The 26,948-nt window shown below is 46.9% G+C and overlaps 1 protein-coding gene across 8 annotated transcripts in view; it reads right to left on the reverse strand.

Annotated features, from left to right (window-relative positions):
• Nucleotides 1-26,948, reverse strand: part of AGAP1 (ArfGAP with GTPase domain, ankyrin repeat and PH domain 1) — a 637,917-nt gene that overhangs the window by 189,201 nt on the left and 421,768 nt on the right. For 4 of the 8 annotated variants that reach the window (XM_033229800.1, XM_033229799.1, XM_033229796.1 and 1 more), the window contains one exon: nucleotides 11,010-11,168. The exons of the other annotated variants lie outside the window; for them this stretch is intronic. In XM_033229800.1, the coding sequence (XP_033085691.1) occupies nucleotides 11,010-11,168 (159 nt within the window). The remainder of the gene's footprint in view (nucleotides 1-11,009; nucleotides 11,169-26,948) is intronic. 8 annotated transcript variants of the gene reach the window in all.

Genomic DNA, 26,948 nt, shown 5'->3' on the forward strand with positions numbered 1-26,948 from the left:
TTTCAGTGACAGCTCTACCTGCGGCTCCTGGACTTCTGGAGCCAGGGGAATTGTGGGTTGTCTGCAGTGAGCCCACTCTGCTCTCGATTAACCCAGCCTGGCATAACCTGTCTACGTAGCAGACGATAACCCAGGCTGACTCAAGAGGGATCTTTTCAGATCACATTTCTCTCCTCCCTAGGAGACGATGAGAGTAGTCATGGCTGGGGATATGAGCTTGGGTACCTTCAGTCCAGAGGAATAGGCAGGCCTATTTCAAGAGGACTGCAGGGAGGGTGGGAGAGAGCTGAGTTCTGGGCCACATCCACTAGGGCATTCTGCTGGCTCAGCCTCACGGGCAATCCTTTTTAGAATCCTTTTCCTCACTCTTCCTGACTGGGTTGGAACCCTCCTTTCTTCCTCCGTGCCTCACCTTCAGTGGCTGCCCTTCTCACCCCCCCACCACAAAGCGCCATAGCCGCTCATACCCTTCCCTTTGCGTGGATCCCACACCCTTTAGCCTACTGAGTTCTTGGCAGCACCTGCTGAACTGGACCCACTGATGCGTCCATCCTCTCTGGGGTCACTTTCCAGTGTACCCTGGGACACCACTGCACATGATCAAGTGCTAGTTATATGTCTGTCAAATGAACGGAACGAACGACAAACAGATACGTTGCTGTGATGGTCTCAGTTGAAAACACACTTAGTAATTCACACACTCATGCATGCACGCCTTGACTTCAGAACGTGAACGGATGCCTTGCACCTGCTCACCCTCATTTTACTTTTCACCACCTGACAAAGCAGATTTCAGTTTGTTTCCTTAGTGATGATCTGTCGGTTCTTCTTTTGCAACTAGAGAGACCTGGGAACTCCGTTTGGATTCCTGCTCCACTCCCAGGGCCAGGGCAGTGGGTGGCCACCAGTGGTCAATAAATACTTGCGGACTAAATGAAGTTACATATGAAATAACTGCTGTGAAATGTACCTAATCTACATAATCCCTATTAATTTACACCACTGACTTTACTTATGATTCAGGAACAGGCTAAGATGATCCAAGGCAGGAAACCCAGTTTCCACTCTAACTACTGATACTAATTTAAGAACCTGTTGCTGAGACTGCTGCCAGTGTTTTCTGCCATAAACTGTATACACGGTGACCAACATGCTCAGTCTTAAGGGGCACCAGCACTGGTTCTCTGTTAAGAACCAGTTTCTAAAGCAATATGCAAAGCATTAAGATACTTAATCTTAAAAATTCAAAAAATTGTATCATATAAAACTGGCGGGAGCCTTGGAGCTCATTTCGCAAGTCTAATAAAATACACCAAGCCACCCGCCCCTGCCACCACTTGGACGATTGCTATTTGGGGATGCCATTCAAGTGTGCTCACTAACTCAGCATAATTCCTGTGCAATGACATTGTGATGACGGGCTGGGCACAGCTCCAGGTAGTCAAGAAAGTGGAGACAGACAAGACCCTGAAGCCCCTCTTTCTGGTGGAGTTAGAATTCTTGCAGAAGACACATAAGCAAACAGGACCATTTCGCATAGTGACAGACGCTAGAAAAACCATACAAGATGACAGGGGCAGGATGACCGCTAGTGACGGGGTAGGAGTCAAATAAGAATGTGCCCAGAGTAAGTCAAGCCACAACACTTGCTGAGAAAGACAATAAAAGTCTGGGTAACCGCGCAGAATGGGATGGAGAGGGGTTGTCTGCAGCGATGTGCACATGCTGGACCCGACGTCTGGGAGGAAGCCTGAACCATTTGGTGGATGACTCATCCCAGATCTCAGCAGAGCAGCCGGCTGGAGCCGTGGAGAGGCCGTCAAGAAACAGGGGTCAGACCAGCTGGGGCCTTGCCAGCCAGAAATCAAGAATTGAGAATATATTCCATGGGCAGTGGGAAGCCACTGGAGTGGGTGTGGGGAGTGGCAATCTGGCTCACGTTTTTTTTTTTAAAAGGTGAATCTGGCTGCAGAGAGAGAGGACTTTTGGGAAGTAAGAATGACAGGCCAGAGATAAGTTACGACTGATGCAGCAGCAGGACTGGGGGAACACAGAGGAGGTGGAGGTACGGGGCAGACCCAGCTTGTATTCTTGGAGGTCAAGTGGAGGGAACCAAGCAAATGAACAGACTGTGAGGTGAGGCCAAGGGAGGGTGTGCACATGACGCTTTGGGTGTGTCTTTAGCTATCGGGATGATAGATGGTGAAAAGGTGGGTGAGAAACAGACGCTCTGGATGAAAGCTGGAGTTCTTCAAACACGCTGAGCATGAGCCGCCCAACTGCCTTCCACAAGTAGGCATTTGGTTACCTGTGTTCGATGCGGAGAGAGCGGTCATGGCTGGGGATGTGAACTTGGGTATCTTCTGGGTCTAGAGGAATGGTCAGGCCTTGTTCAAGAGGAGTGCAGGGAGGATGGGAGAGAGCTGAGTTCTGGGCCACATCCATCACCTGAGGTCTGGTGGTAAAAGGAGGATGACCTCACAGGGGGCAGCCAGAGAGCAGCAGGAAAAACCCGTGTGTATCTTCAGAGAAGCCCAGAGGAGAGAGGGTTTCAAGCAAGACGGGGAGTCAGCAGGGCTTCCACTACGAAGATGACCACGGGAACCAAGGAGCGCTCCCGGGGGTGAAGCGGATGAGAGCAGTGTCGGAGGGTGCTGGCCTGATGATACATGGGAGAGGGTCGAAGAGAACATGGGTGGTAGCTGGGGACAGTGAGGACAGACGAGTGTCCTGGAATGTGTGGTGAGAAGGAAAGTAGGAGGAGAGGCGGAAACTGCAGAGGGCCATGGTGCTAGGCTGAGCGATGGCCGAGCAGGTGTGTAAGCTGAAAGCAGTGATCCAGTATCCGGGAGAAACCGCTGGGACAGGAGAGGGTGTCCGCAGAAGGAGAGTCCTTTGGAAGACGAGAGGTGATGGGTTCAGAGGTGGAAGGGATGCCCTACCCCATGTCCAGGCAGGAACAGATCACACATGGTAGCTCCACAGGTTGGAGAGGCATATGGGTTTTGGCATGGGAGAGACACGGGCACCTTCCCCCGTTTCACTGGGAAAGGAGGCAGAGGGCCTTCAGGCAAGGGAGAGGAAGGCAGAGATGCCAGAGGAGAAAGCTGGAAACAGTCACTGGGAACTGTCTCACTGCATCATACTACTTGGTGTCAAAAAGATGTCTTTCCTGCAACTCCTACCCGTTGCTCCCAGTTCAACTCTCTGGGTTTATACAGAATCAGAATCAGATTTTGTCCTATGACCACCAGTCACACACATCACTCAGGTCCCTCTGAAAGAGCTTCTCAACTCTGGTTGCGTATCTGAAACCCCTGGGGGACACTCCACTGCTAGGGCTCCATCCCAGACCAAATGGACTAGATCTCTAGCTGTTGGTCCCAGGAACAAGCTTTTAAGAAATTGCCACCAAGAATATAATGGGCAGCCATTGGACAATGCCTTCCCGAAAGGCTCCTCTGGCCTCCCAGGTTTTCAGCCACGCTGGCTGCTGAGGGTTTCAGGCCCCTCCCTCCATCCCGGCCTCCGCTTCATGTGCTTCCCAGTCTGCCTATGTCTTTCTCAAAATGTGGCCCCCGAAAGGATCCTCGGAGCCCAGTGAGACGTTCACAACCTCTCTCGTCCTTAGTGCTCAATGTTAAGTCTTGAAAGCACTTCTGCAGACAAACCACATCCAGGCCTTCCCCACCAGGGTCCGGTACTCCTATTCCATTATCTGTAAAGTTGGTTTATTGAGCCTGAATTCAAGATTTTATCTGTTTCACTTTGTTAGTTTTGACCCATTTTGTAGTCTCTACATCTGGAGATTTCAATGTAGATTATGTCTCAGCTTGTGGCATCCACACATCTGATGGCCTCACCCTCCCTGTCCTCACACACGCAGCGGAGGGACATGCTGAGCACCCAGTGTTCTTGGAGGCGGTCGGGTGGGTAGGGGAACAGCTTAGTGACAATTACGACACAGCCTGTTTGAATCTAGCCTTGCCCGCTGACCTGCTGCTGCAATAGGCCCAACTGCCCTCTGCTCCTGCTTCCTCATCTAAAATGGGGAAGTCTCTGGCGCTCATCTCCTGGGGGCCTGTGCCCGGCAAGCAGCGAGTTCCACGAATGTCACATCACGTCAACGCTGGTGGCAGCAGGACTGCTGCTGAAGCGGCCGTGGCCCCCGGCGGATGCTCTGAGACGCGGTGTGGAAAGCACCCTGGGGACCAGGCACTGCCCTGGATTGGCTGCAGTAACCCTTCTGTAAACCAGAAACCGGCTTTCCCTTCTTTGGGAAGGATTCTTACCGACTTACGGTGCAATGCAGCAACCGCAGCTGGAAGGGGCCACAGAAGCAAAACCTTCATTGCCCAGATCGGGGCTTCCTGACCATGGCACTGCTGGTGTTTTGGGCTGAATCACTGTCGGCTGTGGGGGGCTGGCCCCTACACCACGGCACACTCAGCAGCACCCTGGTGGCTTCTACCCACTAGCTTCCAGGAGCATCACCCTCCTGTACGTGACAACCAAAAACGCCTTGAGACATCACGAACTGTCCCAGGGAGACAAAATCAGCCCTGGTCGGGAGCCCTGGAACAGAGGAAGATACGCCGAAGGCCAGGGGACTAAGAAGTCTGGTCCAGGCACTACAACAACTATCAACAGTATCCTTCTCTACTCCCTGTTTACGAGGATTTCTAGAATTTTTTTTTTGCCTTGCAACAACATAAGGATTTCTGGTCTTCGGGCATGAAATGTGCTGCCCCCGTTTGGTTTTGATCACGGGGCAGCATTTCACTGTCCTCTGTTTCCCCTGGTCAGCGGCTACTGCTGAAAATAGCTGATAGGAAGGAACTAAGGAGACAAAGTACAAAGTTACAACATTCTGATTGGGAGGAAAAAAAAATCCACCTTTCACCCCCTGTGTCCAGTTACCCCAGGACGCTTCTGCCTGCTCCTCGGCCACATGCAGAGATAGGAAAGCAGGCTCCGAGCACAGAAGGGAGCGGGGTCAGCCTTTTAATTAGGCCGGCCAGCCTGGCGAGCCGAGCAGCCCCCCGGCGGTGAGGCAGGGAGTGCCCAGCTTTGAGAGATGAGAGCCCAGGGGCCTTTAACACTGAGCTAAGCTGAAGGTTGATGACAACCCCCAGGGAAGGCTTTTGAATGCCAGCCAAGATTTGGGAAGAATTGATAAAGGAAACTTCAGCATCAGGGAGAGAAGACAAAATGTCGATCCATCTTAGAATGTATTTCCTTGAAAAAGCAAGTGCTATCAAAAGACAAACAATTTTTATGATACAATGTTTTAGTACTAAGCATGCGTTTCTCCTTTAAAAAAAAAATAGCAGAGGGGAATGATTATAAGCTTTGAAATCAGAAAGACCTGGGTTTGAATGTTGGCTAATTATGGTAAGTATGGTCTTGGTTTCTCAGCCTTTTGGAAGCTCAGTTATCAGGCATAGATGATGATCCCCAGGAAAACGAGTGTTGGGTGTGAAGGTCACCACAGGGGAGGCAGTCAACACATGTACTTCCTCCTTTCTACGCTTCATTGACCCCCTCCCATCAAAGAAGCTTCCAGGTCAGAGACCGGCAGTATCACATTATCGCCGCCTGCTGGTCATGCACTAAAATTGTCAGTATAACATCCAAAAAGGGAAAAAAAAAAAATGCTCCCATTATAAAGATAAAAATTGATGAACGGTGTGGACATGCTTGCTGGAAAGTGTGGTTCAAATGCATTGGCTCCAAAAGGAAGTGTGGGACGGACAGCTTCTGAAGCTGAAACTCGTGTTTCGAACCCCCATCATCAAAACTGACGTGCAAAACATTTTTATAATGAGAAAAGACATTTAAAAGTTGGCAAAAACTCAAATGCTTTCCACTGAGGATCAGCTGCTTTACAACCACAGAGTCTGCTGGAAAGACACAATGATTACACGGCCAGAAGGAAACAGGGACCAGAGCATACACATGCACACACACACGTGATGCACTCCTTCCACGTGGAAGATGGATATGGTGTTTGTGCTCGATGGTGACAAGGCCGTGTGGTGGCCTGGGGGAGGCCAAGGGAAGTGAGGCTCAAGAGCCACACGGAAGAGTCATGTGAAGAAATGCAATATTAACAGTGATGGCCAGTCGGTGTGGCAGAAGATAAACTGTTGGACTGAAGCAATCGGGGATGGGGTGGAGCTATCAGAAGAACCTGACAGCCCAGGGCTGGGGGAACGAGGCTGCCACGGCAACAGCATCAGCCGAGACCACCAGCTGAGGCTGGCCCAGGCAGGAGCCAGCGGGGAGGGCTGGCCAGGCTCACCCAGGTACTCAGGAGGTAGGCAGGCAGGTAAGCGCTCTGGCCCTGAGGACAGGTGCAATGCATCTTGCCTCGAAGTAAGATAGGACGGCCAAGTATGCTACAAACGACCCCCCAGGGCCCCTGCTACCCACAGTGATGCTGACTCGTGGCTAACACTTCCAGAGGAAATTACCTATGGAGGAAATGATTAATCAAAAAAAAGTACAGGCTTCCAGTAAGATTCAAGAGAACCCTCAGCCAATAGTTGTTGCAGAGATAATTGTTCTGAATCTATCAATAAAGCAAAGCTGCCCCTTCATTGACTGCAAACACCAATTTCTTTCACCCAGGATTATAAGTTGGTGTTCACGGGCTCACTACTGCCATTACAGTGATAAACAGTTTAAACCACAACAGGATCTGACATGTAGATCAATTCTGGGTCCATAAAGAATCTACACAAGAGGTTGCAGGACAGGAATTTACAGCCACCAGTTTTTATTCTCTCTTGCTGCAAAAATTACTTCTGTCAAACACTTAGAAGAGTGAGAAAAAATGTAAAAAAATTAATTTTTCATGTACTCTTGGAACGGCCTTTTTCAATGCAGAGGCTCAAGATGAATATGTTTCTGCATTTAAAAAATTACACTCAGCAGCATGTGGTGCTCAGCAGAGGAGGGATCCAATCCTCTGTGCTGCCTGCAAGCTGGCAGACGGCAATTTGAAACCCGGAACCGAGCTGTCTGCATTTTCTCTAAGGGCAGATGCAAGTCTCATGTTAGCAACGCCAAATTATATTAGACATTTAATTTTAAACCTCAGGTACTTAAATGTGAAACCTTACAACAGTAATAGTCATAAAGCAGTGGGCATTCCATTTCACAAAATGGATTCTTTTCTTCTTCCCTTAATTTAAGCAGCACCTCCTGTTTTGTAGGTTGCCCCTACAAAGGAATCTATCTAATTAGGAGTTTCTCACAGCTGCTTTAAAGGCAGAAACCCCGGGGGGACCTGTGTGTCTAGAGAGTTCTGAAAAGTTCTCCAGAGCCAAAGTCTTAATTTAGGGTGGACGGGGGGCGGGGGGGCAGAGAAACAGTGAATCCCAGTGTTGTTAGGATTATGATGTTTTAGAATAAGAGTGAGCGACTATGGGAAGGCAAACTTGCCAACACGGGCTTCTGTCTTCCCAAGCTGCTTAGGCTCTCCCCGTTCATTCCTGCTGCTGCACAGAGTGAGCGACTCTGAAATCCAAACCAAAGACTAGGGATGGGGGCAGATACATTTAAAAAGAAAGTGGGGGCAGGGGGGACTTAATATAACCTGCAACTTAAGAAGAAAGAACATGACAGAAAGCTCTTAACCATGTTTGTTTCTGCTGTGATTACTTTCTAAGCCCTGCAGCGAAGGTTTATACCAAGACTGAGGCCTTGAAATCCATTCATAAACACGTTTTCTGGAAGTTGTCCATGAGATCCCGTGCCCTGGTGTTCACTAAAAATTGCTGGGGTCTAGCCACTTGACGCATCAGCGCACTGAAGGGGGGAATGACGCGAACCAGAGGGATGCCGGGATGGTGCCCTTGGCGCAGACAGACAAGGATGGGTCCAGCGGTCTGGGTGGAGCCTGAATTCTGCATCACCAGTCAAATCCCTGGAGCTGGCAGATGCCACGCGGCCCATGGACCAGGCTTTGGGAAGTGAGGACTTAGAGCAGTGGTTTCCAAGCTTCAGCATGCCATGTGGTCCCAGAGGGCTTGCTATACACAGGTTGCCTGGTCCCATCCCCTGAGGACTGGATTCAGTGGGACTGACACGGGGCCTGAGAACGGACATTTCTAAGCAGTTCCCAGGGGTGGCTGCGGCTGCTGCTCCTGGAGGCACACCTTGACATGCAGTGATGTGTGGAGAGCTGAATCGGGCCACCTGGGTTTGAGTCCCGGCCCCTCCTAGGATATGACTTTGAGCAGGTGATATTTAACCCTTCTGTACCAAAGGCAGCCCCTGGAGAAGGGAGGTAACAACTGGATCTACTCTGTGACGATCAAATGAGATTATCTACATAAAGCCCTCAATAAATTGTAGCTCTTACTATTATTATTGTCTCCCTTTTCAAAATATTTTGGGTATGACATATTATTAATCCTTAGAAAACGCAGGAATCCACCAAGATCCCCATAAAACTGTAGGAATCAAACCTCTGTGCACCATTCTGCTGTCTTTCTGGATCTTTGCTCCGTAAAATGTCAGCTCCCAAGTCTGAAAATCAGATGCTAACTTGGCAGCGCTGGGCTCTCAGCACTCATCTCTTCTGGTCTCTCCTCATTTTTCTGCACCCCACCTCTCACCTTTCACTTCACGGTAGCTCGTGGCTATTCCATCTTCCCTTTTCCCCCTCTCTGGGTCTTTGTCCGAAGTGCCCCAATGCTTATAATAACTTCCTCCTGCTGTTTTGCACAAAAAAATCCATCTGGTTCTTTAAGCATGGCTCAAGTTTGATTTTCTTTGGGAAGCTTTCCTTGATCAACTCTATCAATCCTTAAACGACCTGCCCAATTTCAGCCCTGGGCTCTCCCTACAGCTCTCCTTCCATGTCCCTCAGCAGGCTGACATCTGGGGCATCCGCTTGCTTGTTTCTTATCTTCTGTGTTCAGGGTTCAAGATTTACGAGGTCAGGGAGCACACTGGTCTTTAATGGACACCCACGTGGGTTAATATTATAGAAATTGCTTTGTGAATAAAAAACTGGCATTCAAGCTTCGGTGACTTTAGACTCGCATGGGTACTGTACAAATGCGTGTGTGCAGACGATGCAGCCCGCTTCTGTGGAAAGAGACTTCCAACCAAACCGAGGCTCTGGAAAGCAGAGTCTCATGACGTGGCAGCGTGGAAACGCCCATTGCAGGTACGAACAGCTCAACAGAAAGAGCTACTCAGTAGAGGGAAACTTACCCAGTGAGTCTTTATCAAACAGGTAAGTGTGCACAAGGAAAATCTGTCTAGGATGAATTTTAGATGAATATTTAAAGACCTGTATTACTGGCACCTCAACTACTCTCACTCAGCAGAGGCTGCTTGGTAAGGCAAGGCCTTGTCCGTGTCACCTGTGCACCTGGCTCCAGAAGGCCCAGTGTGCATCTCCCCACACCCTCAAACGTGGCCCGGAGCAAGAACACCTTCACCAGATGGCGGCCCCAGAATGAAACGTTATCAAATAGTAATACTCATTGATGACATATCTTTTAAAGTATTTGGTAATGAAGTATGTGGACTCTTTGCTCCTCCTAAAGGAACTGTGATAACAGTAGTTCTTCAGTCATGAAGAGCCAAGTGTCCGGTGTTGTGGCACACGCCTAACTACTACGTAAGGGAGGGGAGAACGTGTCCATTGAACAGATGAGAAAACGGAGGCTCACGGAGGTACAGAGGCTCATGCTAGGCTGCCTGGTTGGCAGGTGGCGGGGCTTCAGCTGCAGCACACGCAGGTCTGATGAAAGGCCGACTACGAGGCCTGCTGGGGCACGCAATGGTTACGAAGAGAGTAAACTGTAGACGGTTAATTTATCCTAACTTCAAACTTCTTGTTTGGGGTTTTCAGGGCTTTCATCATGATTCCAGATGAGGCAGAGAGCCTTGGAGAGCCCTTGAAGAGGCTGCAGGCAGACCTTTGCTAAGGGAAGGAAGGAGCCCCAACGCTGGGGTGGGAATGGGCCAGCTGGGGCAGGCGCGTGACGCTCTGTGTGTCTGCTCCAAGTCACAGGCTTTTCCAGATCCGCAGCGCTACGGCGTGCAGCTGCCTTGCTGCCTCCGCGTCTCCTGGCACGGTTTGGAGACGTCTTCCTTTAAGGCTTCTGGTTGGTGGTGTCTGCAGAGCCACTAGAAATAAGGATGATGTTTACCCAAAGCAAATGTCCTGCTGCAGCAGCTGGTGGGTCTACAGGGAAGACCTGATGCTGAATCTTTTAATTAGAACAAATTATGCTAAGATTACTCTAAAACCCTGTCTGATAGATTACATACAACAGTGGGAATTCCTTTAAATACCGGTGAACAGGCCAGAGACAAAACGCCACAGGCAAACCCTGCTGCAGCTGCCAGGGTGCCCTCCATGCCGCGTCCTTCACGCTCCACACAGACGGCGAGATCGTTTCCAACGTGCACGCTTGTTCCCCGAAAAGCTGGCTACATTTGTCAAAATAATAATAATAATAATAATAATAATGCCGAAGGAATGTGAAAACTGAGGGATTACAAAGGGGACTCCAGAATTTAGAGGGTACATCAGGAATTCTGGAAAACAGACAAGGAGACTGAATTCACCCTAATGATATAAAACGTGCACTAGTGTAGAAGTGTAGGCCACGCTGTGTAGGGCAGTGTGATTGGGGAGATAAAATCAGATACTATTTCTCAGTGCTGCCACCTCTGTCACGTGACCCTGGGTAAGCCACCTGCCCTGTCTGCAGCCTCAGTTTCCAAACTGACCAAATGGGATGACCACCTCCTCCCTGTGCCGAAGAGGAACAGAAGAGATGACATGGGCAAGACAGCCTAGCAAGGACACAACGTTCCATAGATGAAAGGCAAGGTGTGAGTCTCTGCTGCAGCCGCCCCACGGGGTGCCGCGCTCCCAGAGGAGCATGAGAGCTTAGGGCGTCCTGTCCAGCCCCCGGCTTACAACGAAGGACCTCGAGGTGGCCGCGGGCCCGTGGGGCTGCGCCCCCTCTTACCACTGCTGATGGCCGAGTTTGCAATGACTGTAGCCTCACTCCACTGGTCGGCACTGGAGACTGAGTAGGAGCGCTGGTGCATGCCGTCGGGTCGGCTGTTGAAGGAGACCAGGCTGATGCCGCTTGCCATCTGAGACCCAGATGCACTAGTGACATTCCCTAGGAATAAACAAGTCAGGTGAACACCACCGCGGACTGCAGACCACAGAGACCAGCGCGAGTTAGTCTACGGGACCCATGCGCTGGCACACAGTGCGCCTTACCACCGAGAGCAGCCGTCGTCCTGCCTGCATGGCCAACGGAAGCGACAGACAGAAGATATTTGGGAGGAATAAAAGGCGGATGCCAATCTTGATGGTGCCTGACAAAGCAATGTGAGGGGACCTCATGCCGCAGATGACTCGCACAGAACAACCCTATACAAAGGCGCAACCCAAGTGCAATCGCAACATCGGGTGGAAGAGAAGACAAAAGACCCAGTCGGTCTCAGCAGAGGCACCGCGATCCGGCAGGCCAGCAAGATGGTGGCTCCAGGAGCCTGGCCGTGTCACCCTATCAACGGAACAGAAAGGGATCACCCATTGAGAGTCAACTGTCTGGTGCCAGAGGATTATTTTCATGGGGAAGCCATACTTTATGATGAACACAAATCAAAGTCCCTAGACACGACACGGAGGAAATGCAGGCTCTTCAACCAGATAAGTTTACTCTTAACCTTGAAAAGACTAAGCAGAGGAAAAATAACCTGCGTGACTTCACAGAGCACACGGGCTGTGATGAAAAATGATTCCATTGTATACTTAATGATTTGAATCAGTTGCTCAACATCAAAATGAATTATTATCTGGTCATACCAATTTTAGACTCAAAAACATAATTAAGTGCCTTTCTCTAAAGCTCAGCCAATCATACCTTGCTGCCAGCAAATTAGTCTGTTAGGTCTGTTTGCAGATCTTCGGAGGTATTAGGGCCTTTTATAAAAAAATTTTCTTCCAATTGTTTTAGTTCAGAACCAACTAAGTTCTAAACTGTCTCAACAGAAGTTTTTCAAAGTGCAGGATTTTATAATAAATACGCAGCCCGTATTAGCAGTTCTTAAATCTGGCCAATTACCAGAATTTCCTGTGGAGCTTTTTAAAACTAGAGGCTTCAAAAAATACAGATTTTGATTCAGAAGCTCTGGGAATGGGGCTTGGGAAAAGATGCATTTTCAAAAGCACGCCGGTGATTTGGATGAGAAGCCAGAGGCAGGAACCAGGGCTCCCCTCAAACAAGTGGCCTCACTGCGATCCCGTGCAGCACCGGGAAGCCAGGGAATGACGAGCTGAAGCCAGCGTACGAGCCCTACACCCAATCAGCGATTAACAACCATGAGGCGTTTGGCTTTGAAGAATAGAGTTTTGCCTTAAAAAAAGAAAAGATACCTATTTTATGCTGTTGTCTGAACTGAGTACATTCTGAACGTCATAGGCAGGTCTGTTTGATTCCAGAAAAAAGTCCAAAGTGATGGCTCAGGGAGGGAAGGATCGGAAAGCCACAGAGGCTGTGGTCTTCGGGCCCACAGAAGCAGCACTGCCAAGAGGCATGAGAGAAATGCAGAATCCCAGGCCCCACCCACCAACTGCCTCTTAGTAAGATCCCGGGTGATCTGCATGCACATTAATTACAAAAACCACTCCAGCCAGAAAATCACCACCATGAAACGAAAAATCGCAACCAAAACTCCACCACGGCAGACCACTGGCATCCAAGGGGCTCAGGTGGGAGGAGCACAGCACAATGGCTTGGAAGCCTCGGGTCTGGGTTCCCCTGCTTACATGTAGGGTCTTGAGGCAGTTTCTCATGCCCCTAATCCCTGATGTTCTGAGAGCTCCATCTCAGGGCATGGGCGTGCCCTAACGCCCTAGAAATGCACAGTGTCATTTGGAGCTCATATTTTGCATGATAGTGCCATGTGGTGCTCCCATGCTTGCTCCTGCACCAAGCCTCATAGCAGCCTGGGGAGGTGGACCAGGCGTGTGGCATCTTAGAGACGTGGAGGAGCAGCCCAGGGCTGGCAATGTGGCACTAAGGGGAGCACTCACGCTCCTTCCTGTATTCTCCACGTGCCACCATCGAAGCCACCCTGGGGTTGTCCTCTGGGTATTGTGTGCCTCAGCCGGATCCGTATTACAATAGGACATTCAGACCCCACAGAAGGCGGCATCCACACAGAGCAGAGGAGACACTCCCATCTGGAGGATCCCCTCCTGGAGCCTGTGCCCACCATGTTCCTGCCATACCACTTCTCCGTCCCGCTCTCCTCCTGGGAAGGCACCCATATGGGCTGCACCTGTTGGCTCCAGCACCTTCTAGCTTCTCACTGGGCTCAACCAATAGCGAGCACGGCAGGAATCTTAAGGAGAGAGGAGGGTGAGGGTGGGTGCTGACTCCAGGGCTCCTTCCCCGAGCAGTCGTCTTGCTGGGTGACCCCCTCTCTCCTTGGCCCTTGGTGCCTGCATTGTCCTGTGTGCTTCTCTTCCCCTTCTCTACCTCAATCCCACACAGCCACCTATCGAAGGTACGTTTGGGGAGGAGGCGCCCCCCAAGAGTGGCTGCCGGGCCTTCCTTGGCCTGGTTCCGCTTTTATCACGCGAATTCCGAGCAGACAAAAGGCTTCCAGATACTGCTGACATTGTTAAGGTGGGCGAAAGGACTCCAGAAAGGTGGAAAGGGACAATGACGAGATGCCTGCAAACAGTTGGGGGTGCGGCAGGGGGGACACCTCCCTTGCTGGGACCCTGACTGCCGTGCCAGGCACTTCTGGGCCTCCTCTACCTGCAGGGACACCTGCTGTGTGGGTACGGTGTCAAGGTGGTGATTTCTTCCCCACTGCAATGCCCAGTCAGACCCCTGTCAAGTCATTATTAAGCATGCCATCTGTCCACAGGCCTCATTTTATACCAGCTTTAGGCACGTAAGGTTCCAACACCTGAAAAACAAAAAAGAATTTCACGATGTCTGTCTGTCCCTCCATCTTTGGGTCGTTGATGACAACATGGCACTCAATACAGCACCACTTCTCTTGCTCCTTCTCCCTGGAGAGTGGTTCTCCGATGACAACCAGGCCTAGAAACCTTCCAGAACAATTCCCTTTAAAAGGCAGAGGAAAGTATTTCAGTGTATTCACTGACTCCTTGCAATTAAGCTCCAGAAATAAGTATCCACACACAGTAAGGAGAGCCAAATCAATCTCAACTCCAGACAAGGGACACGAAATGTTCCAATGGAGGTAGCTGATCAAGAACTCATCTTAGGTTTACCAGTTCTGCATCTCAAGGCCAAATATCACACTACTAAAAAAGGAAGGGAGAGATTCCTTCAAGTCTACACACTAATGAGAAACAACAGGACCCTGCCGCGAACGCACTCGTTTTTCAAACTTCTGTCTGTCCAGCAAAATTCAAGGACAAGTCTGATCCACTGAGATGCTGGTGGAGCAGCTCTGGGGGTGTGGCTTAGAGCCCACCTTCTGCCTCCTGAGAGAGTCCCAAGGAACCAACCCGGAACCTCTGGGGTGAAGAACCTCCTGGCAAGACCACATGCTCCTGGTGTCCAGATGGAAGACACCAGACCAGCTATGCACAATCCTTCTGACGGCAGACTCTTAGAGCCCTATAGCTCGTGAAGGCCCCTAAGCCCCAACCACACCCACTTCCCCACTGCAGGACTAAACTGAAACAGCCGTGACTGAATTTGGGCCACATCACGGTATATACATGGACACACAGTGATAAAGGTGAAATTTTCAATCAGATCCACAGACTACCGCCTGACGTCCAGGCTGAGCTCATAGATGCATTTTTACTTAGTTCATCATTTCTTTCAAAGTAGAATTAAGTTGGGAGATTTCACTTAAAAATTGGTGGTTTCTGGCATCACTTAGAAAATGAGAGTATCCGGGAGCTGTGGGCCTGTGTTTGTGAACAAAGAGCTGACAGTCTCTCTCCCTCTGGATCTGTCTGCAGGATCTGAGTGGGTTCCGCTGTTGCCCAGGCTCACACCTGCCTCCCCCAACCCCACTGCACTCAACCCACCTCACTCTTGACCTTTGGTCAAGACTTCCAAAATACGCCGAGGAAGAGTCTCATTCCATAAGCAAAACATTTCCGATTTTCTTGCAAGGGAGTAAATCTGTTTTAATATATACCCATTCACTATATTTGATGTCAGTTAAACTTTCTTTCAGAAAAACCAACTAACCACGATGTAAAGAAACAAAAGCATTTTCTGTGATAATGCAGAAACATATTTGTTTAACTACAAAAAATTACAGAGGGTCAGAAATACTGTTTCTGGGATCCGAACACAGTACTTGCCTTCCAACATAAATGCATGAAGACATCTGCTTTAACTCTGAGCAAACCAGTGGTCCACGGCCTGAGCCACGACACTATGGAAGCTGCCATGCTGGGTTAACAGGCCCGTGGAGCATCTCGTGCCACGTGTCAGCGGTCCCAGGCCAGTGGCCACACTTTGAGGCATTTCCACTCACTTTCAGTAAATCCATCCGTCAAAGAAATGAACCACCCCCAAATGTGGAGTGAATCTTTTTTAATAACCATGCACATTCTAAATCCAATTACAGTGTCATACTTTCTCATGCTTATTTTTATACACATGCGCATACAGTCTAACATGTATCCTCATTTCTGTTCTTGAATGAATGTCATTAACTAACTGACCTACTAATGCTGTCCTGGCATCCAGTTTTGTTATGTAAGCATCAAGCAATACCAGCCTTATGTGTTACCACACAGGAGTTTTGAACACTTTTGGAAATATCTTTAAGCATAAAAAGGAAGACTGTTTAAAATCATTGTCTTCTCACTCAAAGTACTTGAGGGCTACTGTTTTCACTGACTGGAATTCATTTCATGTTAACAAGTTATTAATGAAGGCTGAAAGTCTGAAGTCCTCATTTGTGAAAGAAGCTGATGACTTTGATTGCTTGAGAGGTAAGGATCCTGACATCAAGACCAGCTAGGATACAAGTGCACCAAACACTGTTCTAGCAGTCCTGCCGAGGTGGGGGCCTCATACCCAGCAACCAGGTTGAAGGGCAGGGGACCTAAACCCACGTGCCACCAACAGTCAATAAAGACACCAAGCTCTGCTGCTGCTATATTGATTAGTTAAATCAAATTTTCACACCTAGACCTGATAGCTAAGAGGGTGAGTTTAAGGAAAGGCCTGAGTGCTTGCTACCCAGGCATTAAAGTTACTACTTCAAGAAGGCTACTGGACTTAGAGCTACATTCAGAAATGCCAGGAGGAATGCAAGGTGCACGGGGTCTGCAGGAAGCCATGCCCCAACCTTCAGCCCCCGTAATGCCCGGGAAAGACAGCCTCTTGAGTCTGTCTCCACCAGGGACCACCTCGACACACAGCTGTTTCGCTGCAGAATTTCATTCCTGTGTCTGAGGAATAAGACATGAAGCTGGGGTCTTTTAGACGTGGGGGAACTCTGCGCACCATAGTTGGAAATGTTCTTTGCAGGCATGTCTGTATTTCCCTAGAAGGAAGAGATTATAAAAGCCAGATTAGAATGTCCTCCTTCCTGGGGTAGACAAGGTAAGTCTAACAAGTGGTCCAAACTCACCAACCTCAAGTCATGGGCAAATACAAGAGCCTTAAAAGGAAGTTTGTACCCCCGGAAGCGGAGGGGACACTTGTACTTGGGGATAAGTACAAGGATGTGGCTCCTTTGGGGGTGAGTACTCTCCACCTCTCCACTCTTCCCTTCCCTTACATTCCTCCCTGCCGCCACCAGCACGTCCTGCCCCACTGCTGCTGGCAGCCAGCTCTCCGCAGGCCTCAGTTTCTTCTCGTCTTTTGAGTGTGGACACAGGCAGGTGCCCTCTGCTCTCGGTTATTTTGCAAGGGATGTTGACAGAGTGAACAGACTGGTACGACAGAGGTAGTGTCTACATCCAGAGAGGGGCACATCTGTTTGCTGTCTGGGACAGTAAATGTCGCTTTCCACGGCAAACTTCGGACAGGCTTGCTTATATGCTATTATTAAACACAGGGGTTTCCTAAGCTCGGGGTTCCTCTTACTGTGTGAGTCACTGTGTGTGCTGGTGTCACCCTGTGGGAACTGAGGCGTGGGGAGCCAGTGCATGACAATGCTGATACTCTCACTATTGCTATTGCTGCAAGAGACTGTCATTTATCTTGATCCAGGAGTCTCATCACCCAGGAACCTAGGTTGGCTAACCTGTTAACCCGTGGGTAGGGGAAGACGGGAACCGGCATGCAGGAGCTGCCGCCTGTTCTAACACTGACCTTCTAGCTTGCTGAGCAGCCGCATGGAACTGAGCCTCTACTGTGTTGAGCACGATGAAGGAAGGAGTCCCTGTCTTAGGAAACATACAATCTAGTCTAGTAGAAGGTATACAGCAGGTTCACATGTGGCCCAAATGCAAGACAGAGTAACACAAGAGTGGCCAGAAAGTATGAGGGGCAGGGAGCCCATCCCTGCTGGAAGGTACAGGAGAGGCTCCAGGGGACACTGTGGCTTTTAAACTTTGGAATTAGGTCCATCTAGATAAAGAACAGATGGAAAGGGGAGATACTACCTTAAGTCTAAGGTAGTATCTTGCAAGGGATGTTGACAGAGTGAACAGACTGGTATGAGAGGGGTAGCGTCTACTTCCAGAGAGGGGCACATCTATTTGCTGTCTGGGACAGTAAATGTCGCTTTCCACGGCAAACTTTGGACAGGCTTGCTTAGGTGCTATTATTAAACACGCGGGCTTCCTAAGCTCGGGGTTGTCCCAGGACAACCTGTATCGCTCTTCCAATCGACTTACCAGATGCAAAGCTTTCATAAAACATTTCAACATCAATTCTGTTTTTCTCCTTTCAGATTTCTCTTCTCCTTTCACATCTTTCAGATTTAAATCATACAGATGCACATAAACATGGCTACCAAAAAGTAGGTGCTAGAATGTTCAGAGCAGCACCGCTCGTAACAGCCCATGCTGGGAATGACGGCACTGTCCATCACCGTAGGTACGTCACGGTACAATGGAACATTACACAGTGGTAACAATGAACTGCTGACACGGGCCACAACTGGGGCAGCATCACACACAGAACACAGAGCCAAAGACAAGTGCGAGAGTGCCAAGTGTTAGGATCCTGTTCAAGGACAGGCGAAACCCATCTATGGAGTGAGAAATCACCCTTGTGAGTGGGGTGGGGGTGCATGTAACAGGAAGGGGTCCATGAGGGCTGGCTACCTGCTGCTTCTGGATGTGAGTGGTGGCCCCTGTAAACGTGGCTGTGACTTATGATTATAGAAACAAAATACTTCTGTTTCTTTACATATGACTTACGAACCCTGAGCTTAGGAAACCCCTGTGTTTAATAACAGCATGTAAGTAAGCCTGGCCAAAATTTGCCGTGGAAAGCGACATTTACTGTCCCAGAGAGCAAACAGAAGTGCCCCTCTCTGGAGCGGCACAGAGTGTACCCTCTCAGAAGTAGAGAATCATAAGTCATTCTTATGTGTATGCTGTATCAATAACACTTATCCAAAAAACGAGAAAATGTCATTGGAATGGTTTGTGAATGCAGAGGTCAGGTCAGGAAGTGTAAGAGATAGAATAGGGTTGTGCAAGGGAACACTTTTATCAGCAATAAGTCCTTAAAAAGTGGCCCAGCCCCAAACTGTATAGGATGCTGGCTTCCACAAGAAGGCAGTCATAAAAGGACCTTTTCGGCATTGTCCCCCAAATATTATTTGCGTTACCATGAAATACATGATTGACAACTTGGCCCATTCTGAACTCAGAAAGAGCGTTTCCTCAAATACTCCATCTACGGATCAGCTGGTACTCGCCCCGATTAGCAGGGGGCGAGCGCATTACCATGCTAATCCATGTCCTCGCAGCGCCACTTCCTTGATATGGATATGTGTGTGTGCTTACTGCGCTGCCTTGATTAGTGCAAGCTTCCATGTGTCAAAAGCGCCAGATTCTTTCCAAAGAATAATTTTAGCTGTACTTATATCCCTAAAGTGGAAGAGTTGATTTGAAAAGGTACTTACCTCCACCATATGCTATTTTTCTTTAAACAATTTGCATTTCAAAGTGAATATGGCATTTATATCTGAATGAATATCAGTATGTTGCCTGAACTGATCTCAAATGAGCATGAAAAAGATGCTGGTTTTCTATTGAACAAGCATGTTTTCATCCACCAAATGACATCAAAGACAGAATCCTTCTTTTAAGCTATTGGCTTATTACATTAAAAATAGCCTGCTCTGATTTTTAAAAATTTACTCTGAAATGATGGCTTTTCACAGCATACAAAGAAAGATTCATCAACAAATCTTTACAATAACAATAACAAAATACAAAAGTTCATTCCCTGCACCTTCCAATTTTGGTCTGTCTTTACAAATAGGACTTAACTTCACCAAAGCATTTCACTAGGAAAATAATAGCTGGCATTTGACTTATTGGTTAAATAAGCCTGAAGAGATGAGCAACTATTGGTGATGGGTGATAGGAACTTTCATGTACATAGAGGGCAGGAAAAGAGCCAAAAAGGATTCTATGAGCACCTAAGTGTAAACTAGACGTTTATTCCCACTGCAGAATTGTATACCTGTTATTTTAAAAAATCCTAATTACAGGAATATGACTGACAGGAATTCACCCCTCCCCTCTGGAGCCCTCACCCTCAGAAACATCCAGGGACTGCTTTTTTCGGTCCGATCTCATTCACAGATAGCTTCAAATGCTATATAAAAACTCAGCGTGAGTGGCTACCTTGCAAACCCTACAGCTGCACTGCACCCGTTCTGCGCATGCGTGGGAAAAGCAGGTTCCCTGGAATCACAACTGGATGAAGGAGGCGACGCTAATGGTCACATCACTTCAAACTAGGCCTTCGCCATCTGTTCTGTCCTCTAATTACAAACCCAACAAGAATATAATTCACAACACTACCATAAAAAGTGACACACATGATTTAAGGCCTGTGAATGGGACCCCTTCGCTCCTGTATTTGCATTGGAGATCTGCCTTGTTTTTGGCAAGTGGAATTTCAGGCTAAGAGGATTTTTTTCCAAGGACACACTCCGTATCTTGTAAGATGTAGGCATTCAGGACTCTGCATCCTGTGATACTTGTTTTGTAAAAGAGTACAATTCAACCTTCTACTAGGGAGACACAAATCTGGTGTTTCTTGATACCTTCCTTTTTAGTTAAGAGATTTTCCAGGTTATGTTTATCAGAGACAAAGTACAGAGTTCAGACCTAGTCACAATGACAGATGTAATTACTACTAAATACAGCAATGTGGCCAGGCTTAGGATTCAACATCCTGGAATTATACAGCCCACGGCTCTTTCCTACAATGTAGAAACAGCTCATTGTATGCTGCTTCCTCCCTGCTCTAAATTATGAAGTCAAGGAAAAAATAATGGGGGCCTATTTTGTTGTACTGTTAAAATTTACTTGGCAAAAAAGTACAGATAAACAAATAATATAAACTGAATCCACCAAAATCTCATCTAATAGATCGATTTTTTAGTGAACATACGCATACATTTTTCTTGGTTATGGCCACAGAAAAGATGTAACTTTATATACTTCTTTAATATGATTTCCTAACCATTTCCCCCATGTTGTTACATAATCTTCATAATTTTAGATATGTAACATTATTGATTTAATGTACATAATTTATATTACCATTTTTCTACTTCTGGATAGTTTTGGTTGTTTCCAATTTCTGACTGTAAACAACACTGCAAAGGACATCTTCTACTTTTGAATTTTCCTTAGGAGAAATTCTCAGTAGCATTATTACTGAAACAAACAGCATAATGTGTCTTTCTGATTCATGCTATGTGTTGCTAATTTTCTTAATGACCAGTAACTAAAAGAAGATGGAACCTGGGCATCTTTTAAAACAATTTAGTCCATAATTTCTAAAGTGGATAATAATAATAATGAAGAAATGGTGATAATGATAACAGTATGCCCCATGTGGTTAATATAATGATCAAATTATGTAAAGCACTCTGTAAACTGCAAAACCTCTACAGATATCAGTTATTAATCTCATCAACAGTGGGTTTTCCTATCTCTACAGTTTTTTAGCAGAAGCTTAAAATGATGATGTTGCTAATTTTGTCTTTAAAATCTAAACCGTCTGAATATTCTCCTTACGTTTCCCTTGTAATGGTGTCTCTACATGTATAAACTGTGCATGCCATCTGCCTTCTGTTTGCTTTAGTGCTGTAGTTGGCATCACTTTGCTTGAGCTCACTCCCTCCCTCAGTGAGTGCTTACTGAACACCCACCATCAACTAGTGAAGTGCTTGGTGCTGGGGACAACTCCACAGCATGCCCATCTTCCAGCATCCCAAAGGTCTGATGATCAGAGCGATGCCAATGTTGTCAGAGGTACAGTTTACAAAAGAAAGGAAGGAGAGAAAAAAAAACCAAACCGAACCCTGTGTTTGGGGCACCATGTACACGCAGATGAAGGACATGGCCTGACAGCAGGTGACAGTGAGCTGGAGCGCCAGGGTCATCCCCTCCTTCCCATCCCTGGGTTACTGCTCCATGTTGGGGGTGGATATCATGTGGCATCTCATACAATTCAAGATAAAGTATTTACCATGTCAGACGCTAACTTCTCATTTAAGTAATTATATTTAGAAATAAATGTATTTATTTATTCTAAAGACAAAGTAGCTTTCTCCAGCCACACAGTTCTACACTGAACAGAAAAAATATATAGAATCCAGACCCAGATGCAACGACAAATGTCATGACTACTAAATACATCAATGTGGCCATGCAGAATTCAACATCCTAGAATTAAGACGGTTCATTGTCACTTCCTAAAATGTGGAGTTTTATTCTGATCTTTGTAAAACAATGTGTGCCCTTCTCATTTTGCCATTTTTATCTGCTGACGGAATACGTGCTGCTCCAGATTCCAATAGTGTTTATAGAGAGAGCCATCATATGGCTGGCTTGGCCACAATCCATCTCCTGGTTATATGGACAAGCTGATAGGCAATGGTGATGATGAGGTGTGTAAAAGCATTATGAAAACGGAGAAGAAAAGAATTTTTCTTTGTTTGTTGTCTTCCTTTGCCATGAATAACGGTTCCATCTTTATTCTTTCTCCTTTATATGATAAATGCAACAGGTGTGTGTGTGTGTGTGTGTGTGTTTTAACATAAAATTCATTTTCATTTGACAACACTGTTTTGAGGGGAGCTTTCTCTGGTCATCTCTGAATTTTACAGTCCCTTTCCAGGAGCAGGTGGCCACACTGCTCTACTCTGAGGAGTATGCACTACTACGTCTTTCTCTGCCTTCCAGTTCTTACAAAATGATCTCACAACCGAATCCAGCAATGACACAGGGAAGACTAAGTACCAAGGGGTACCCCAGGCTCACAAGTCTGATAACATGGGCGGGTTTTACAGGTTTGCTGGTTGGGATGTTGCCGAGTTTGACCACTCACTAGAAATATTCCAGAAAGGCAATCGTGCACTATATGAGTGGTAACTCAAAACAATGGGCCACAATGTTTCAAGACGGAAAAATGTCACGATTACTTCGAAAAACTCTCCTCTGCCAATGTGGGAAAGGACTGCAGAAAGCAGGGAAGCCACGTACTCAACTCCAGCCTGGAAGAGTCAGAAGTCCTTTTCCAAGGCTGCGGTTCTCACTGGCACCTGGGGCTGGCTGCTGGCTCCCTGGTGGAGGGGGCCCGAGTAATTCACACAGGCTCTTCCCGGCACCTCGTCTTTCCCACAGCTGACCCTGCAGACCACTTCGCTGGTCTCAGAAGCATCAGTGCAGCAGCTGAAACACTATTCCTCACCACCCACATGCATTTTTGAGAGAAAAAAAGTTTTTGAAGCACCTTTTATTTACTTGTAGGCACACCTGTTACCACATCCAACTCAGGAGCCTGGCCATCCTGTTATGTCTCAGCTGAAATCATCAGGAATCAAGTTGCTTTAGTTGGTTCTTTCAGAAAAGAACACCCCACTTAGAGTTCAAATAATGGAAGCTTTCCTTACATCGGAAGTGCGACACTTACTTCTGAATTGCGCACCAATGCTCGGGACCATGGAGGGCTACTACAGGGGAACATCATCTGCAGGAAACCAACTAATCTCCTCCTCAACATCGATCACTTACATTTCACATGACGGGTAACATGCAGGAATACAGACTTAATGAAAAAATAATTGCTAGGTCACAAAACTAAAAGAGGATAACAAAGAAAGAGAAATAACAGTGTATGCCTCCAAGAGTTTACAATTTAATGATGGAAGCAATATCACACGAATTTGCCTAAACCTCAGTGGGAGCAATGTATAAACACAGAAACAACTAGCAGTGAGAATGCATTACTCATAAAAGCTGAAGATACTGCAATTCTTCAAAAGAACTAAGATGAACTTTCGTGTCTTTAAATGTCAGATTTAGCTAACTTCCTGACGTCTAAGAGAAGAAGCCTCACAAAACATTAACTTTTTCCCTAAAAATTGTCAAATAGACATTAACACTAATTCCAACAAAACCTGGTTTATGAAAGCAGATATCACATGCTACTGATATTGAGGTTTTATTTCAGAAAAATAATTCTCAACTCTCAATAAGGCTTCTGTTTGCAAATGGTCTACACCAAAGTGCTGGAAGGGTACTTAGCAGAAGCCTCCAATTTACATATTAGAGGTTGGAACCAAGATCCAATGTATGGGAAACTCCCGGGTGACCTCGATTGACATGAGTGGGATGCAAGGATCTGTGTTCCACCAAGCCTTGGCCACGCTGCATGCCGGCAGGGGACACGCGTGGACTGACACTGCTCATCCAGGGCCCACAACAGACTCTGGACTCCAGAGTTATTATAATGTTTTCTAGACCGTTTGAAACTAAACAAAGAAAAACTTTCTTTCCATGAGACAACGGGTCTAGTTTTGATGTTGCGTTATTTTTTTTTTAATAGCTATTACCACTGTAACAGCAGCTTCGCGACTCCGCGTCTGCAGTGTGAGCAGTTTTGATAAACAGCCTCTGCGGGCCACACAACGGGGATAATGTATCCTTAAGTACCGCCAATGAGCTGCCATTCTGCACAGCCAATTACTTCTGTGCGTCTGTCACTCAAAGGAAAAATGACTGAGCCCATTAGATCAAACCTTTGTCACTGTTCCTAATGCACTCTTAGGCCTCATTAATCTCCGGGAGCAGCAACAGAGCCGCCGGTGCCTCATTGCCTCCCCCGAACAGGCCCACGTGAAGCCTCTCATCTCTCCCCCAAGTGCACCACGTTAATCAAGCTCTCCTTATTACCCCGGTCCCTGTCACGGCGGAGAGCGCTCCCTCTTAAATGCTCTCATTATGACCCATCTTTAGAGCCGGCTAAGTGGAAAAAAAGAGAGAGGGAGAGAGGGAGAAAGAGGACGAGAGAGAAAGAGGAGAGGAAAAAGCAAGTCCGATCACATTAATATTCATGACAATAATTAGTATTCTAGGTCACTGAATATTCATGCTATTAGTTTGGTTTTTTATGGGTTTGCTGGATGTCCTGATTGCTGAAGTGTGGAGAAAACAGCATGGTTGAGACTTTAGATGTCAACGGCAGTTCAATACTCAAAACACATTTGCTGTCCCCGCCTCCCCCACCTCCCCTGGAAAATCAGCTTCAACCCTCCTGACGGCTTTAATATTTCGAAACCGCTGGGGGCCTCAAGTGGGGAAGGGGGGGGATGTGGAGGAGAAGGGGAAAGGTTTCCTTTGACAAAGGTCTAAGCATCAATCTGGTTAGGATAAAAACATATCCATAGTTGCAAAAACCCAACAAAGACACACTTTAGAGACAAGAAGATATCTGTCATCCTAGAACAAAAATGTCACAACCAGGAGTTACAGAATAAAGTGACCACAGGACACAGACTGGAGCAGATAGCTCCATGGAGATCCATGAAAGTCCGGAAGAGCATTTCTTCTGTCTGCCCCCTCACTGCCATGATAGTGGGATGCTGTCTGTTGGGGAGCATGGGTTTGTGAAGTCTAAGCCCTATGTCCATTACGTCTACGCAAAGGCTATGTCAATGCTTTATTGTATTTGAAAAATTAATTCAAGAACATAATTTCTTTCCCCTCTTCCTTCCTTTTGGTATGACCATTATGATGAAGTAATGATATAATTCTGTGAAGTCAGCATCAGCCAAGCTTTTCAGAGGAATGCTGTGTGTTCTTCTCCGCAGAACAGAAGTGGACACCATTTCCCCATTTTAAAAACAAGGAAGCTGGGGTTTAGTGAGACAACTTCAGAAGTGTCTGAGACAGGAGAAATGGGATTCTATTCAGTGATTTTGCCTCCGAAACCCTTGCTGTCGGCCATTATGTTTTCCTGCTCTCTACTTAAATGTGACAATAACTGTGGAAGCCAATACAACTCTGCATTCTGTGACACGTGGATACAGCGTCACCAAACCAGGCTGGCCAAACATTCATGTCAGAAAATACCTTGATGTTTTACCTCCTTCTCTGGACCTATACCTGCAATTCAAGTTGCGAAGATTCTCCAAAATGTGGCTTCTGGTGGATCCCCATTAGAATGGCAACTTAAGACAGCGTAAGTTCCAGGCCAAAAGAATGGAAGTGGATAATGGCCATGGACATCCTGAGAAGCTAGTGACCTTGAATGAGGAAGGGAAGGTTTAACCAGGCCTGAATAAATATTTTTTGGATTCTTCTTTTTTTCTGGAGTAGATCCTTAAGTAATTTTTTCAAAACCCTTTAAGACAGAGATGTTGCATAGCCCTGTATGTTGTCTAAAGATGTCTTTTTTTCTACCTTCATTTTGATTAGTAGTCGTCTTTGCATGGGCTTCTAGGTTCAGAATTAATTGTCCTTAGGAGGGAATATTTCCATTATATTTAAGAATGCATGTTGCTCTTGAGAATTCTACAGTCAGATTTCTCTTGTAGGTTACCTTATTGTTCTCCTATTTCAGGTGTGTTTTAAGATTTTATTTTTATTTTTGCAGAGCCTCCTCTCCCATCCAACTTGATACTTGACTCTTCAGATATCCTTACTTGCCTCTAGTATATATTTTTCTGTTATATCTTTGACTACCAACATGTCTTTAGCCATGTTCTTTACAGTATTTGTCTACTGAATTTTTTAATTTTTTGCAATCTTTATTTCTAAAACTCTTTCTCCTATAGTATTTTCACATATTCTTTATTTTTTTGACACAGGCCTCACTCTGTTGCCCAGGCTGGAGTACAGTGGCATGATCAAGGCTCACTGCAGCCTTGACCTCTTGGGCTCAAGCTATCCTCCCACCTCAGCCTCCCCAGCAGCTGGGACCACAGGCACTCATCACTATGCCCAGCTAATTTTTGCATTTTTTGTAAAGACAGGGTTTCACCATGTTGGTCTCGAACTCTTGGGCTCAGGTGATCTGCCCACCTAGGCCTCCCAAAGTGCTGTGGTTACAGGCATGAGCCACCACACACGGCCAAACACACGCTCTCGGTTTGCTTAATTTTATGAGTATCATTAATAACTAACCTATTAAATTCTTCTGTTGACAGGAGTTATAATTTCCTTTTAAATTCCCTTTCACCAAAATGTCATTCTTTTTCCTAAGATCAGTTATCCTTCACATCTTTACTGTTGATTCCCACAAACATCTTCATTGTCCATTATCTATGAATAAGAGCATGTGGATTGATAAGGCAGATGAAGTGGCCAAGGTTTTCTCTGCAGCCTCGACCAACCAGAAGGCTTGTTATGGGCTCTGAGCAGGTGTATGGCCCATGCTGACTGGTGGGTTTCATTTTAGACCTATTGTGTGAGGCGCTGTGAGTGGCTGGTGCACTTC

This window comes from Trachypithecus francoisi, unplaced genomic scaffold (genome assembly GCF_009764315.1).
Source record: "Trachypithecus francoisi isolate TF-2019V2 unplaced genomic scaffold, Tfra_2.0 Lachesis_group13, whole genome shotgun sequence".
Classification (NCBI taxonomy): domain Eukaryota; kingdom Metazoa; phylum Chordata; class Mammalia; order Primates; family Cercopithecidae; genus Trachypithecus; species Trachypithecus francoisi.